Consider the following 13,592-nt stretch of genomic DNA (forward strand, 5'->3'; position numbering starts at 1 on the left):
TCCCTGAAGCTCTCGCTCAACAAAGACGAGGAGTTTAAAATGAGCTCAGCAAAGGTATCAGCAACAAAGTAGAGACCCTAAATTGATAATATAGTGGCTGGAGCACATCACCAGTAACAAAGTGCAAATAAATCTGATAAGGAAAGGCCCAAGAGAGCCCAAGATCTCGTGTTGTATTAATGGAGGCCCTAAATTGACAATATACTGGCTGCAGCACACACCAGGAGCAAAATAATGCAATGCATAGTAATGCAATGGCGCGCAGAGATGGGAACTCAGGCCTGCAGTGTAGGGGCTGCGCGCAGTTTGCTAAGTTAGCATGTTGTCCTGACAAGTGCAATCACTTGCCAGGCCTTACTTTCCCTTTTGCATACACCTGGGGCACCCCTGTGGTAGGTCACGGGCAACCCCTGGACAGGGTCCAGTGTAGGTAAAAGGCAGGACATATACTGAGGTGTGTGCTATGGCCTGACAGTGAAAAACACTCCATTTCTTTTTCACTGGTGAATGGCCATTTTGCCCATAGGACAGAATGGGGGAGGCTGGGTATTGTGTTTGTTAGCCTAGTTTCCTATAAGTTTAAAATGGAGAGGTGAAGTTTAGTATGTATGAACTCACAGTGTCATAACACATCTTTCTATGAAGGTGGTTTTGTGACTGTATGTTCAGAAACCACTCTTTTAGAAAGTGGCTGAGTTGTGTGCTTTAAGCATTTCTGTGTGTTTCTGCTGAATGTGGATTGACTGTCTGGATCTGAGAGGTACGAGGAGCTGGGAGAGGTCTTGACCCAGGGAGGGTTTGAGATGGCACCAGGCTGCCCGACATTTGAAGAGTAGGGGGAGGAGAAGCCCGGGAGTTGAAAAGGCCTGGACAGCTGCTATAAACCAATTGACCCATCTCCTACAGAGTGATTAAGGATCCAGGCCCCCAGTATCTAGGTGACATTGGGAGGGTGACACCCAGAACTGATTTAGGCAGGGGTCAGGAACCCCTGAGCACAAAGAACTTCAAAGACATTTAAGGGTATAACTATGAGAGCTGAAACCCCTGAGCATTGGAATGAAACAGAAATGGATTGAGACTAAAAAGGCTTGGACCCATTTTGTGGTCAAGAGGAACCTCTGCTAAGGATGGAGCAACTGAAGAGGAGGAAAGACCAACCCTTGCTTCGTGATCTGGGGCTGGTCTGCAGTTTGCTGTTCTAACCAATGAAGAGGTTGTTGGGACTGTGCTTCGTGTGCTGGGGTCACCCTGCTTGAAGAAGACTGTGCTTTGTACTGTATCTTGTAACCCCATGGACCCGAGGTGAGCTGTCTCCCTGTTTGGAAACACAGGAACATAAAAGTTTCCTGAGAAGTTTCAAGCGACGCGGTGGGCGCGTACTGTGGCATCTTGAGGACCTCGGAAGGTGTGCCCTGTGAAATTGGACATATGATGGAAGAGTGAGACTCGGACATGCTCGGAGTGTGTCGTGGTGCACAGGAGGCGCGGGTGAAGAGTCCCCGGCCAACGTGTGCATCGAAGCTGGAGTGAGTCTCGGATGCTCAGGGTGCATGTCGTGGTGCACTGCAGGTATTAGTGAAGAGCGCCTGGTCAGCATGTGCACCGAAGCTGAGGTGAGACCCACATGCGCAGGGTGTGTGTCATGGTGCACCGCAGACATTGGTGAGGAGTGCCTGGTCGGCGTGCGCATCAGAAGGGGAGTGAGTCTTGGACACGCAGGGTATGTGTCGTGGTGCACAGGAGACGTTGGTAAGGAGTGCCTAATCAACGTGTGCATCGGAAGCGGAGTGAGTCTCGGACGTGCCGGGTGCGTGTCAGGGTGCACCAGAGGCATTGTAGAAGGAGAAGTGAGAATCGGACACTGTGAGTGTGTCGTGGTGTGGTCAAAGGTGTTGGTAAAGAGCACCTGGATATAGGGGCAACAGAGTTGGAGTAAGTCTCAGTAAAGCAGCGTGTGTGCTTTAGTGCAACCTGGGACTGTGGAGGTGATCGGCTGATCATCATATGCACCGGAAGAAAGTGAGTCTCTGCAATGCAGTGTGCGTGTCTTGGTGCCAACTGAGACTGCAGGAAGGAGTGTTTGGTGAGTGTGCACTTGGAGTCGACGAGGAATCTTATCAAGTTGTGTGTGTGGCTTCATGCAAGAGGAAACCCAGAGGATGCTGTGGTAAACGTGCACCTGGCGTAAAGTAATCTCAAGGCATGGGGTACATGTGCCCCGCAACCGCCTGAGACCTTCCTAACAGTTGCAGCCCAGACCGGCAGCCTCAGAGGATCAGAGGCCGAGCCGCTGAGGCCCATTGAGAAAGTTCTGCACGGAAGGCCCATTTCGTGGAAGGAGGAGAGGAGAGTGGGTTTACGCCCCCAGGTAACGTGGATCACTACCTGGGGGGGGTGCGGGCTCGGAGTGACACTCTCTCGGCCTCTCAGTCCTTCTGATGACATGAGCCTTTGATTCGGCTCAGATCGGGGCCCGTACTGAGGAAAGGAGTGGCAGTTCTGGGGCCAGAGTGAGAAGCTGTACTTTGTGTCATCGTTGATACATGTGGGGGGCAACTGTTATCGAAGAGGCTGATTTTCGTAATACACATTGCCAATATTGCTGCTAACGAACTGCCGGACTGTCTTATGACGCCTGACATTATTTTACCTAATGAAGTACACGATTGTAGTGCTACGCATTGCATTATTTCTCCCTTGCAATGTACAGGATTGTAGCGGCCCGCATTGCATTATTCCTTTATTGCAAACTACATGATTGTAGCTACGCCTTGCATTATTTCTCCCTTGCAATGTACAGGATTGTAGTGGCCCGCATTGCATTATTTCTTCATTGCGCAGTACATTATTGTAGCGGCCCGCATTGCATTATTTCTTCTTTGCGCAGTACATGATTGTAGCGGCCCGCATTGCATTATTTCTTCATTGCGCAGTACATGATTGTAGCGGCCCGCATTGCATTATTTCTTCATTGCGCAGTACAGGATTGTAGCGGCCCGCATTGCATTATTTCTTCATTGCGCAGTACATTATTGTAGCGGTGCGCATTGCATTATTCCTTTATTGCAAACTACAGGATTGTAGCGGCCCGCATTGCATTATTTCTTCATTGCGCAGTACATTATTGTAGCGGCCCGCATTGCATTATTCCTTTATTGCAAACTACATGATTGTAGCGGCCCGCATTGCATTATTTCTTCATTGCGCAGTACATTATTGTAGCGGTGCGCATTGCATTATTTCTTCATTGCGCAGTACATTATTGTAGCGGTGCGCATTGCATTATTTCTTCATTGCGCAGTACATTATTGTAGCGGCCCGCATTGCATTATTTCTTCATTGCGCAGTACAGGATTGTAGTGGCCCGCATTGCATTATTTCTCCATTGCAAACTACATGATTGTAGCGGCCCGCATTGCATTATTCCTTTATTGCAAACTACATGATTGTAGCGGCCCGCATTGCATTATTTCTTCATTGCGCAGTACATGATTGTAGCGGTATGCATTGCATTATTTCTCCCATTGTTAGGTACAGGAGTGTATCTTTACGCATGGTAATATTGCTCCTTTTCCCAGCACTGGATTGTATCGTTAAGTAGTGCATTATTGCGTGTTCATTGAAATGTGTGTGATTCGAACATTATGACCTGCCTAGCATTTGAAAAGCAGTGGTTGGGATTGGAACCTACCTGCCAGCAGGAACGATTATTACCCTTTATTCTCTGTTGGCTTTTGTATCGTGTGGTCTGATCGTATATCTTTTTGTATAAAGTTTATACTTGTTTTAATCAAACTTGTGTCGAGTCCATTTGGGTGTCACCAGGGGATTGCTGTGGGCGTGGTTGCACATACTGTACACTCGTGCCTTGGAGATAGGCCTGACTGCTTGTGCCAAGCTACTAAGGGGTGAGCAGGGCAATCTCAGACGGTGTCCTTTCTTGGCCCAACGTTGAGTGGGGAGCCCCGGGTCTCGCACTTGGTGACAGTAGTGCGGGACAGGGACTCTGGCTTCCAACAATAAGGAATGGTCCAACAGGCCCTACGTCTCTAATTGTATTAATGGAACATGTGCCTGTTTGCTGGGCTGTAAAACTGTGCCCCACATCTGGACATGTATTAAGTACATCTATGGGGGGCAGTGTCCCAGGAGACCAGACCGGCAAGAGCGCTCAATGATCCACACTTCTCACCTCAAAGTATTCCCACGAGGAGGGACAGTATCACAGGGGACCAGTAGAAGCCAGGCACATCACAGTGAATCAAAGGTTCCCCCACGAGGAAGGCCAGTGCCCAGGGACACCCTCCTTCTACAAGCAGAGTGTTGCTCCTATCATTCATTTCTGCCCCAGATTGGGTGAGCTAATGATTACCACAGTCCTGGCAGCCCTGATGTGTAGTTTCCACTGATCAGTAGGAATTGCGCATTGGGGGACGACATAAACTTAATCCCTTCAGCGCGGCGCGGATTCCCGCGCCGCGCTGAAGGGTTCGAGCGCGGGCGGGGCCATGACGGAACGGTTCCGTCATGAGCATCGAAGGGGTTAAAATGGCACCAGACTGATTCCTTGCGCTGCCTCTGGATATGTTGTCCCTTGGTTCAGCTCACAGTGCCACCATTAAACCCTCCGAATCTAGACAGGCAGAGAACAGTTGGCAATCGCTGAACCTGGCAACCCGTTTCCCCAGGAACCGTGGTTACAGACCTTTTTGTTCAGTCACCCTTCTTTCTTTCACTCAGAGAAATATACAAAGAATACTTGAAGGGATGTTTTTCAATATTTATTGAACATATGGGATTCTTGTATAGAAAATATGGGCTGTAATAATTAATAGGAAGAAGCAGACAAAGGTTATCATGAGTGTCAAAACAGTGAATAAAACAAAGAGATTCACTACCTTGTGGAGACAGCTCATATATGCACATAAATATACACAATCTAGTGTACGTCTATGATGCAAACCCTAACCAACGTGTTTAGGGTGTGAATGTCAGGTCTGCCAAGAATCCCCCTTCTGGAGGATATAACCCCTTTACCTGGTGGGTAAGAATGTTGGAGCCCCTCTTGGTCACAAACTGAACACCCCTCAGGTAGGTGTCTGTCAGCTGCTAGTCGAAAACCTCAGCATGCAGGGACCCCTCGAAGTCAGCAGAAGTGTCTCCTCTCATTATGTTAGGAATCAAAAGGCTAGATATAGAAAATGTCAACCTTGCCTTGGGCCGAGATTGTGATCGGGTAACCATTGTTTGTGTTCTACAGATAGCTGCTTTGCATATATGGACGTAAATAACAAACACATTTGTATCACGCATGTGAGGGCCTTGCACCTAATTCCGAGGGTGTGTGATAGTGTTCTCACAAAGTTCTTTTGTGTCAGCAAGGTCAGTGTTTCTTACCCAAGCATTGTAAATGCAAATGTGTGTCAAAGGTCGATGTGACAAAATGAAGGCAACTTTAGGCAAAAACCATGCATATGTAAAGTGACACTATTTCCTTCCAGGCTTAACTCGGGCACATGACAGCCCCAGAGCCTGAGTGAGCATCCTGTGAGGGGGAAGGTTACCCAATCATTGCTTTTCCCCTGGCTCTCTCTTCACACATGAAAGGAGAAGGCGTGGTAGGACAGGAGAAAGGACCGCAGCAGCTGGCTTCCACACCAGTAAAAGAGAAAATGATTGGTAGACAGGAGTCAACTTGACTGTGTAGGCTTAGGTACCATGGAGGAAGCATGCGGGTGTCGCATAAGTGCAGTAGAAACACCCACTCCTGATAAGAAAACAGCCCACTAGTGGCACGACAGAAGGAAGGAGAAAAAGAAAAATGTACCCGCCTCGAGCACCTGATTCAAAGGGCCACATTAGGGCTTGATGGTCACACAACAAATGGCACATTGGACTGCAGTGTCCCAGGAGGTCTGGAAGGGACTGGCTAGCTTGTTGATCTGCCTTTTCATAAAGCAGCTCTCCTTGTTGTATTAGGAACTCAGGAGTTTTAGGGGTTATGGCTTGTGTGTTTGAGTTGCCTCCAGCATAGGATCACCAGGGTACATTAAGGGTCTCATTTATATTTGGGGGGATGGGGTACTCTGTCAGAATTGTGAGAGATATTCCATCCACCAACATATAAATTCCTTTGCATTCCACTGGATTTATATTTTGGTGGACGGGATATCCGACGCCATTCTGAGGAGTGACCTGTCCACTGACATAAAAAGCAGGGCCTTAATGGATTACTTGACCATTGTGACCTTTATTTGTTCTGCACTGCAAGGAAAGTGGTTTATTATAGGGTGTGGTTGTGTGACCTCACCATGTAATAAACTCACTACCTGTTCTGGGTCCAGTGAGGCACGTTTGTGAAACCTCAGCTCAACCCAGTTTAATGTTCATGGCCCCCTTGTAAGTACTTGCCTGAGCGCTAATTGTAATTTTCTAACTTTGTAGACTCATAGTGAGTGTTACCTTTCGGTGGAAGCAACAAGTAATGGATTAATGCTCACCTCTGACATCTGCTGTGTCCTGCCATCATGAACTCAGAACTTGGAACTCAGCTTCTCAGGTTCTGTGGTGAATAATTTTAGTACCAATAAACTATGTAATGGTAAACAACACCTAAAGTTAGAGAATGTATGGGATGAAGCATTATATAAGTGCTATAAACAAAGGAATTCATAAGGTCAACAGTAACACAATTTGGCTTCCAAACGCTCTCCCAATTAAGCATCTGGTGGACCACCAGGGTTACACTAAAAGAGCAAAATTTACTCCTTCAGTGTAAAAAAACCCAAAAATGTAAACCCGGTATTTGTAAAACACGAACTACTCACCCTTGCGGCATACCAGAGTGACCACCTTTACTCCAGAGCATTCCACCCTGGCTGCCTTAATTCCACCTGCCAAACTCTAAACCAAGCCACAAGCGTGGAAATTATAGACTGCTGAATTCTATAGTCTAATAATATTTTAATTTTCTTCTAGGAAAGACTCTAATATTGTTAAAGTTATCCATCCAAAAATCCCTCAGGGAACTGATTTTATTTTGCAAATGCACATGATTGTTTAAGACCCGTAACTAATGTTGTGTCATGTATTATCAACAGCTTATTCATACACATTTAAAATACTTATGTATTTAATGGTAAGCTTCTGCTAATATGCCAGAATCTCTAAATGGTGAATTTAATTCACAGACTATTTTTAGATCTTATCAGATATATAAATTCAAGATTTACAGCAGGACAATGCTCAGCTTCTCAGATCTGTTTGTCCATCTGTGAGCTCAGGGAGGAGAAGCAGTGAACCTTGCTGACTGCTGATGTTGTATCTCTTACTGACCTTTGAATGTCTCCCTTCTTGAGTGGTCAATGTACTCAATATCTGATCCCTTCTCTCCACTGGTCACAGGTGGTGTCGATGAGATATTGTATCTCTTTACTGACCTTTGATTGTCTCCCTTCTAGAAGTGGTCAATGTACTCAATATCTGATCCCTTCTCTCCTCTGGTCACAGGTGGTGTCGATGAGATATTGTATCTCTTTACTGACCTTTGATTGTCTCCCTTCTAGAGCGGTCACTGTACTCAATATCTGTTCCCTTCTCTCCACTGGTCACAGGTGGTGTTGATGAGATATTGTATCTCTTTACTGACCTTTGATTGTCTCCCTTCTAGAGTGGTCACTGTACTCAATATCTGATCCCTTTTCTCCACTGGTCACAGGTGGTGTCGATGAGATATTGCATCTCTTTACTGACCTTTGATTGTCTCCCTTCTAGAGTGGTCACTGTACTCAATATCTGATCCCTTCTCTCCACTGGTCACAGGTGGTGTCGATGAGATATTGTATCTGTTTACTGACCTTTGATTGTCTCCCTTCTAGAGCGGTCAATGTACTCAATATCTTTTCCCTTCTCTCCACTGGTCACGGGTGGTGTCGATGAGATATTGTATCTCTTTACTGACCTTTGATTGTCTACCTTCTAGAGCGGTCAATGTACTCAATATCTGTTCCCTTCTCTCCACTGGTCACAGGTGGTGTCGATGAGATATTGTATCTCTTTACTGACCTTTGAATGTCTCCCTTCTAGAAGTGGTCAATGTACTCAATATGTGATCCCTTCTCTTCCATTATCAACAGGTGTTGTCGATAAGATCCGCTTGGTCAATGCCGGTGACGAATGCAATGGGAGGGTAGAGGTCAGGCATGAGAAGCGATGGGGGACGGTCTGCTATACTCACTGGGATAAGAAGGATGCTGAGGTGGTCTGTAGACAACTTGGATGCGGATCAGCTTTAGGAGCAACAAATACCAATGGAGTGTTTGGAGCAGGATGGCACCCAGTGTGGCTGAGTCGGATTCGATGCACAGGAGCAGAGGCGTCCTTCTTCGACTGTCCTCATGATGCATGGGGACATAATGCCTGTCACATCAGAAGTGATGCTGGAGTACAATGTTCAGGTAAGAGAAAGAAGTACAGAGGAACAATTAAGTTATGAAAACTAATATCATGAAAGATACAAATGTAGAATGCTATGACTGCTGAAGGATTGGATTGGATTCACAAAAATATGGGTATCCCAGAGTGTGATGCAGGATGACTCATTGATAGTGCCAGCCAATCACAGTGCCTGTGTCTTTCTTGTGCAGTGTAGCATCATGGTAGGGAATTACCATATAATGGAAATGTCAACACCTCTACTGGGTCATGCATGAGAGGAGGCAGCAGAGCTTCAAGAGTCAATCAACAAGCAGGTATCTTCAACCAGACACTCTCTCCTTCTGGAGAAACCCGCAAATCAGGAAAGGAGGTTTGGGGGCCTTGAATGTTCAGCCCTTTGCATCCGTGCTTCCTTGTGAGCTGGGCTGGTGATGGTTGGAACAACAGGGAAGGTGAATAGAAGGATAAGTGACAGAACAGACAGACAGGAGTGAGCAGAAAGGAGAGAGTTGGGAAGGTTGGGATTTTATTTAACTGGGTTAATAGTTTTAAGGTGTTTTTTTCATTTCATTGTTTTGGTTTATTTTATTTAAAATAATGTTTATATAATGATGAGGAAGATGTCTGTTTTTATCTACCTACCTCTATTTCTTGGTGTTTTCTAGGCCTGTATCGGAACTTTAATTACGCCGAAGTAATTGGAGTAATTTCTGCACACCAGTTCATGTAATTTGGAGGATAAATCCTGCCATGAGAGCACATTTATTGAGCATGAGTGGGTGATTGCGCTCGCTACTTACATTCTGCTTCTTTCAGTAAATTCCACACACAAAATGCTTCTTCACATGCATTTTGTGTTAATAAAATAGTGCTAAAACATGAATTAAGTTAGGGGAAAATCCGCATCTTAAAGCAAATTTGGTGAGTGGCTGCCCACGCTCACTGTTCATGTTCTGTTGCATTCAGCATATTTCTTGCCTCTTATCCAATATGGACATAAGATATAGTACTAAGACCAGAATTACTCCTCTTGCGGAATTCTGAATGATCTTGCAGAAATCCGAGGCAATTCATTATGATTAGGCTACACAGCTTTACGTGAGTTATGCCCACCCATTGTTTTTACTTCTAGAGGCCTAGGCCCCAGATCACACTTACCTTGGGCTGGTCCTCTGACCAGTCTAAGGCCCTTGACAGACCCCACTCTCTGCCACGAGGACTCACCTCACTCCGCTCTTATTCTTCATCTACTCTCACTCTACTCTCTGCTCTCACTCACTCCCTCACGCTCTCATCTTGACCAGTGCTACGTATTTTTCCTTTTGGGCTCTTTTGTGCTTCACGTCTGTGCTGTTTTTTCTTCTGTTGTGCCTTATTGCCTTTTGTGCTTTGGCTCTTGTGCTCTTTTCAGATTTTCTGGTTTAGTGCTCATTTCTCTTTTGTTCCTATTTGTCGTCTTTTGTGCCATTTCATTGCTCAACCTGGTCTTCTGTACCCATTTGTGTGCCTTTCCCTAGTCTTTTTGTGCCTGTATTCGTGCCAGTTATTGTTGCATTGACTTGTTGCTTTTTCTGCTTTCACTCTTCTTGTCTCTCCCACTTCTCCCTTTGCCTCAGGAACTCCCTTCTCCCTCCCTTGCTTTTCCTGGATCCATCCTCCGCCCTCTCCTACCTGTTCTCCCCGTACCTTCTCCCACTATGGTTTCCCACCCGTCTGTAGCTTGAACCTTGCGCTCCTCCCTCTCCTAGGACATACTTAATGGTGGCCACTGTGCGACCCCATTGAGCAGGTGCCTGGGCCCCAGTTTCCATTTACCCTGGACTGGTCCTCTAACCAATCAAAGACCCTCCTCAGACCCAGCCATCTGCCTCACTGTGCTCCTCCTTTGTCCTTCTCCATCATCTCTCATTCTTCTCTTTGTTCTAACTCACTCATTTACACTCTCATTTTGACCCGTGTTTTATACTCTGCTTGGTGTCTGTCCCTGTCTATCTTCTGTGATCGATTCTCATTTGTGCTTGCCTCTTGTGCTCTTTTTTTGCTTTTTCTGCTAGTTTGTCCTTTGTGTCAGTTTGTCTTTTGTGCCCATTTCATTGCTCATCCAGACTTCTGTACCCTTTTTTTGCCGTTTCCTAGCCTTTTTGTGCTCATATTTGTTCCCGCTTTTATTGTCTTGGGTTGTTGCTTTTTCTGCTTTTGTTCCTCTTGTCTCTCTCATTTTCTCTTCTCTTTGGGGACTCCTCCCCTTTTCCTTACCTTTTATGCTGTGTGCCTTCTCTTACTGCAGTTTTCTACCCCTCGCTAACCCCTCCCCGCAAGCTCCTCCCCCACCCAAGGCCTACTTAATGGTGCTGCTGCGTGTCCTCATTGAGCCTTCACCCAGCTCCACTTACCTGGTCCTTCTACCAGTCAAAGGCCCTACTCAGAATAGGCCGTCTGCTGCAAAGCCCTCGGATTTACTCATAAAAGCCTCATTCACATTACCGGACACAAACTCGACCCGATCTTCACAGCCCGCAGCAAGATTTCCTTCAGCCACATCACTCCAGTCAAAGTACACTTCTACACCAAAGCAAACCAAAACCGGTCAGAAACTTCAGTTGCAACTGGAACAAGATAACAGAAGCAACCTTGATCCAACCGCCTATCCTCACAAGCAACCTATAGAACTACCTATCCACTTTCCACAACTGGACCTCCGACTGCGCCAACACATTTGTTCCAATGAAGAAGATCAGGCATACAAGAATTCACATTCAAGCATGCTGATACAAGGAATACCTGAGACTTCAATGATCTTTGCAAATGACTATGAAGAAGATGGAACACCAGAAGACAGAACCTCTAGTGACACCCACAAATCCGCACTCAGAAGATACCTCTCCCAGATCAAAGAGGCCAAGAAAGCTGCCCTTGTGCTCATGCTAGAATCCTGGTCCAACTCTGGCAAAGAGCTCTTCAACTTCATCAAATTATTCATCAATCCAACAGCTGCCTCCAATATCATCATTCCCTCACAGGTCATCTTTTCTGATTTTTCCCCAATAAAATATTTGAGGTCAACACCAACTTCGCATTCCCAACCTATCATGATAGACATCAATACCTCAAACCAGCTCACAAAAATGAGCACCCACATTCTGGAGCCCTCTTACCACAGATGACACTACCAGAATGATACAGACCACCCACTCAGGGTTCACTGCAGACCCTGCCCTCACCACATGTACATCTTGGGAAGAACACTGATCAGCACTAACCTTGCCACCATCATCAACTCCTCCATCCTCAATGGAAACTTCTTAGATAGCTGGAAACACACAGAGGTCATTGCCCAACCAGAAGGATCTAAGCAACCACAGACCCATCTAGCTCCTTTCTTTCCTAGCCAAAGTATTGGAGAAAGAGTTCAGCGAGCAACTCTCTGCCCACCCTGAACAGCACCACCTCCTGGACTCCACCCAGTCCAGGTTCCACAGGAACCATAGCACAGAAACTGCCCTCCTGGGAGCAACAAATGACATCCAGTCCATCATGGACAGAGGGGAAACCTTCGCTCTAAGCCTGTTTGACCTCTCAGTGACCTTCAAACCCATCTCCATTGGCAATCTCATTGCCACAATCCTGGACTCAAGAATTCAAGGGCCCGTCCTGAGTTGGATTGCCTCCTTCCTCTCCAACAGGACTCAACGAGTCATACTCTCCACTTTCAGCTCTAAACATTAGAAGCTTCTCTGCGGATTCTCCGGGGACTCCTCCCTCAACTTATTTCTGTATAATGTGTACATGGCACTCCTTGCCCATACTATCAGAGCCCACAGCATCAACTCTGACTCCTACACCGTCGACACTCAAGTCATACTCTCAGTAACTGGCACAAACAACACCACTACGGCCAATTTTACCTCCTGCGTGTTCACCGTGGCCAACCGGATGCGAGAGAACTTCCTTAAACTCAACACGGGCAAAATGGAGATCCTGATTTTCAGAAACAAAGGCTCCCCTTGGGACTCCTCCTGATGGCCACCTGACTTAGGTTCCTCACCCACCCCCACACACCACAGCAGATACCTCAGCATCATCCTTGATGACAACCTCACAATAAAAAAACATGTCAACGCTCTGGTCGTATCCTCCTGCTTCATCCTCACAGTGCTTAACAAGATTTTCAAAGGACCCCCCTAGCACACAAGGCACATTGTCAACCAGGCCCTCATAACCAGCAGACTCCACTACAACAACTCAAACTACGTCAGCATCTCTAAGAAGCTCACACAAAGATTCCATTCCATCCAAAACACTGCCACCAGACCCCTCATACATCCACGCATACAAGCCTTCCACAAAACTTGACGAGCATACCTCAACTATCGACTTCAATTCTACTAATCTTCCAGACAGTTACACAGTTACACATATCTTTTTTTCTCTTACGATTCTCATGAATCTGCATAAGCAAGTCAGGCCGGCATGGCTTCTCCTTCATCACTGCCAAGAACTGGAACTAACGTCCTCAACATACCAGGACAGCTACTGCGCTTGTCAATTCCTGTAAGAAACTGAAGACCTGGCTGTACAACTAGGAGCAACTAGGAGCACCTAAATACCATTACAGGGGATAAGCTGCACCATACAAATCAACATAACATAATATAAACTGGATAACAATACAACAGTTCAACAAAAAAACACCCCCAAAAGACAAAGCAACTGAACTATACAATTCAACAATGCAGATAGGGAGAGATGTAAGATAAATAATGAAAGGAGAAATAGCCAGAATTAAAGAGTGGTAGAAAGAGGAAGAAAGGAGGGTATACGAGAGAAGAGTTAAACATTCCCTCAACTTTGTACAATAAAAATGTGTCTGTCATGGCTGAGGAAGTTGTTGGAATAACCAGGGATGGATTTCAAGCTTTAATTCTGCCATCTTTTCAATCCCAGTCATAGCCATCGCCCATTGGGTAGGAGGATAGAAATCTTTGAAAATTGAACAGAGTCACTAGAGGGTGCAACTTTCTTTTCTTATAGGAGGAAAGTGTTATTGTGAAGTGCATCGTGGAGAGCAGACCAGGGCATCTTTAAGCATCTACCACTGTTGTGATCACTCAGAATATGGTAGTAGCTGACACTTCTAAGGATGTCAAAATGAA

The 13,592-nt window shown here is 46.0% G+C and overlaps 1 protein-coding gene across 1 annotated transcript in view; it reads left to right on the forward strand.

The window, feature by feature from the left end:
- LOC146839193 (CD5 antigen-like) overlaps positions 1-13,592 on the forward strand; it is a 416,800-nt gene that overhangs the window by 387,620 nt on the left and 15,588 nt on the right. Inside the window, exon 7 of the mRNA XM_085603211.1 lies at positions 8,139-8,459. Within this exon, the coding sequence (XP_085459337.1) occupies positions 8,139-8,459 (321 nt within the window). The remainder of the gene's footprint in view (positions 1-8,138; positions 8,460-13,592) is intronic.

Source organism: Triturus cristatus, chromosome 4_2, assembly GCF_964204655.1.
Source record: "Triturus cristatus chromosome 4_2, aTriCri1.1, whole genome shotgun sequence".
Lineage (NCBI taxonomy): Eukaryota > Metazoa > Chordata > Amphibia > Caudata > Salamandridae > Triturus > Triturus cristatus.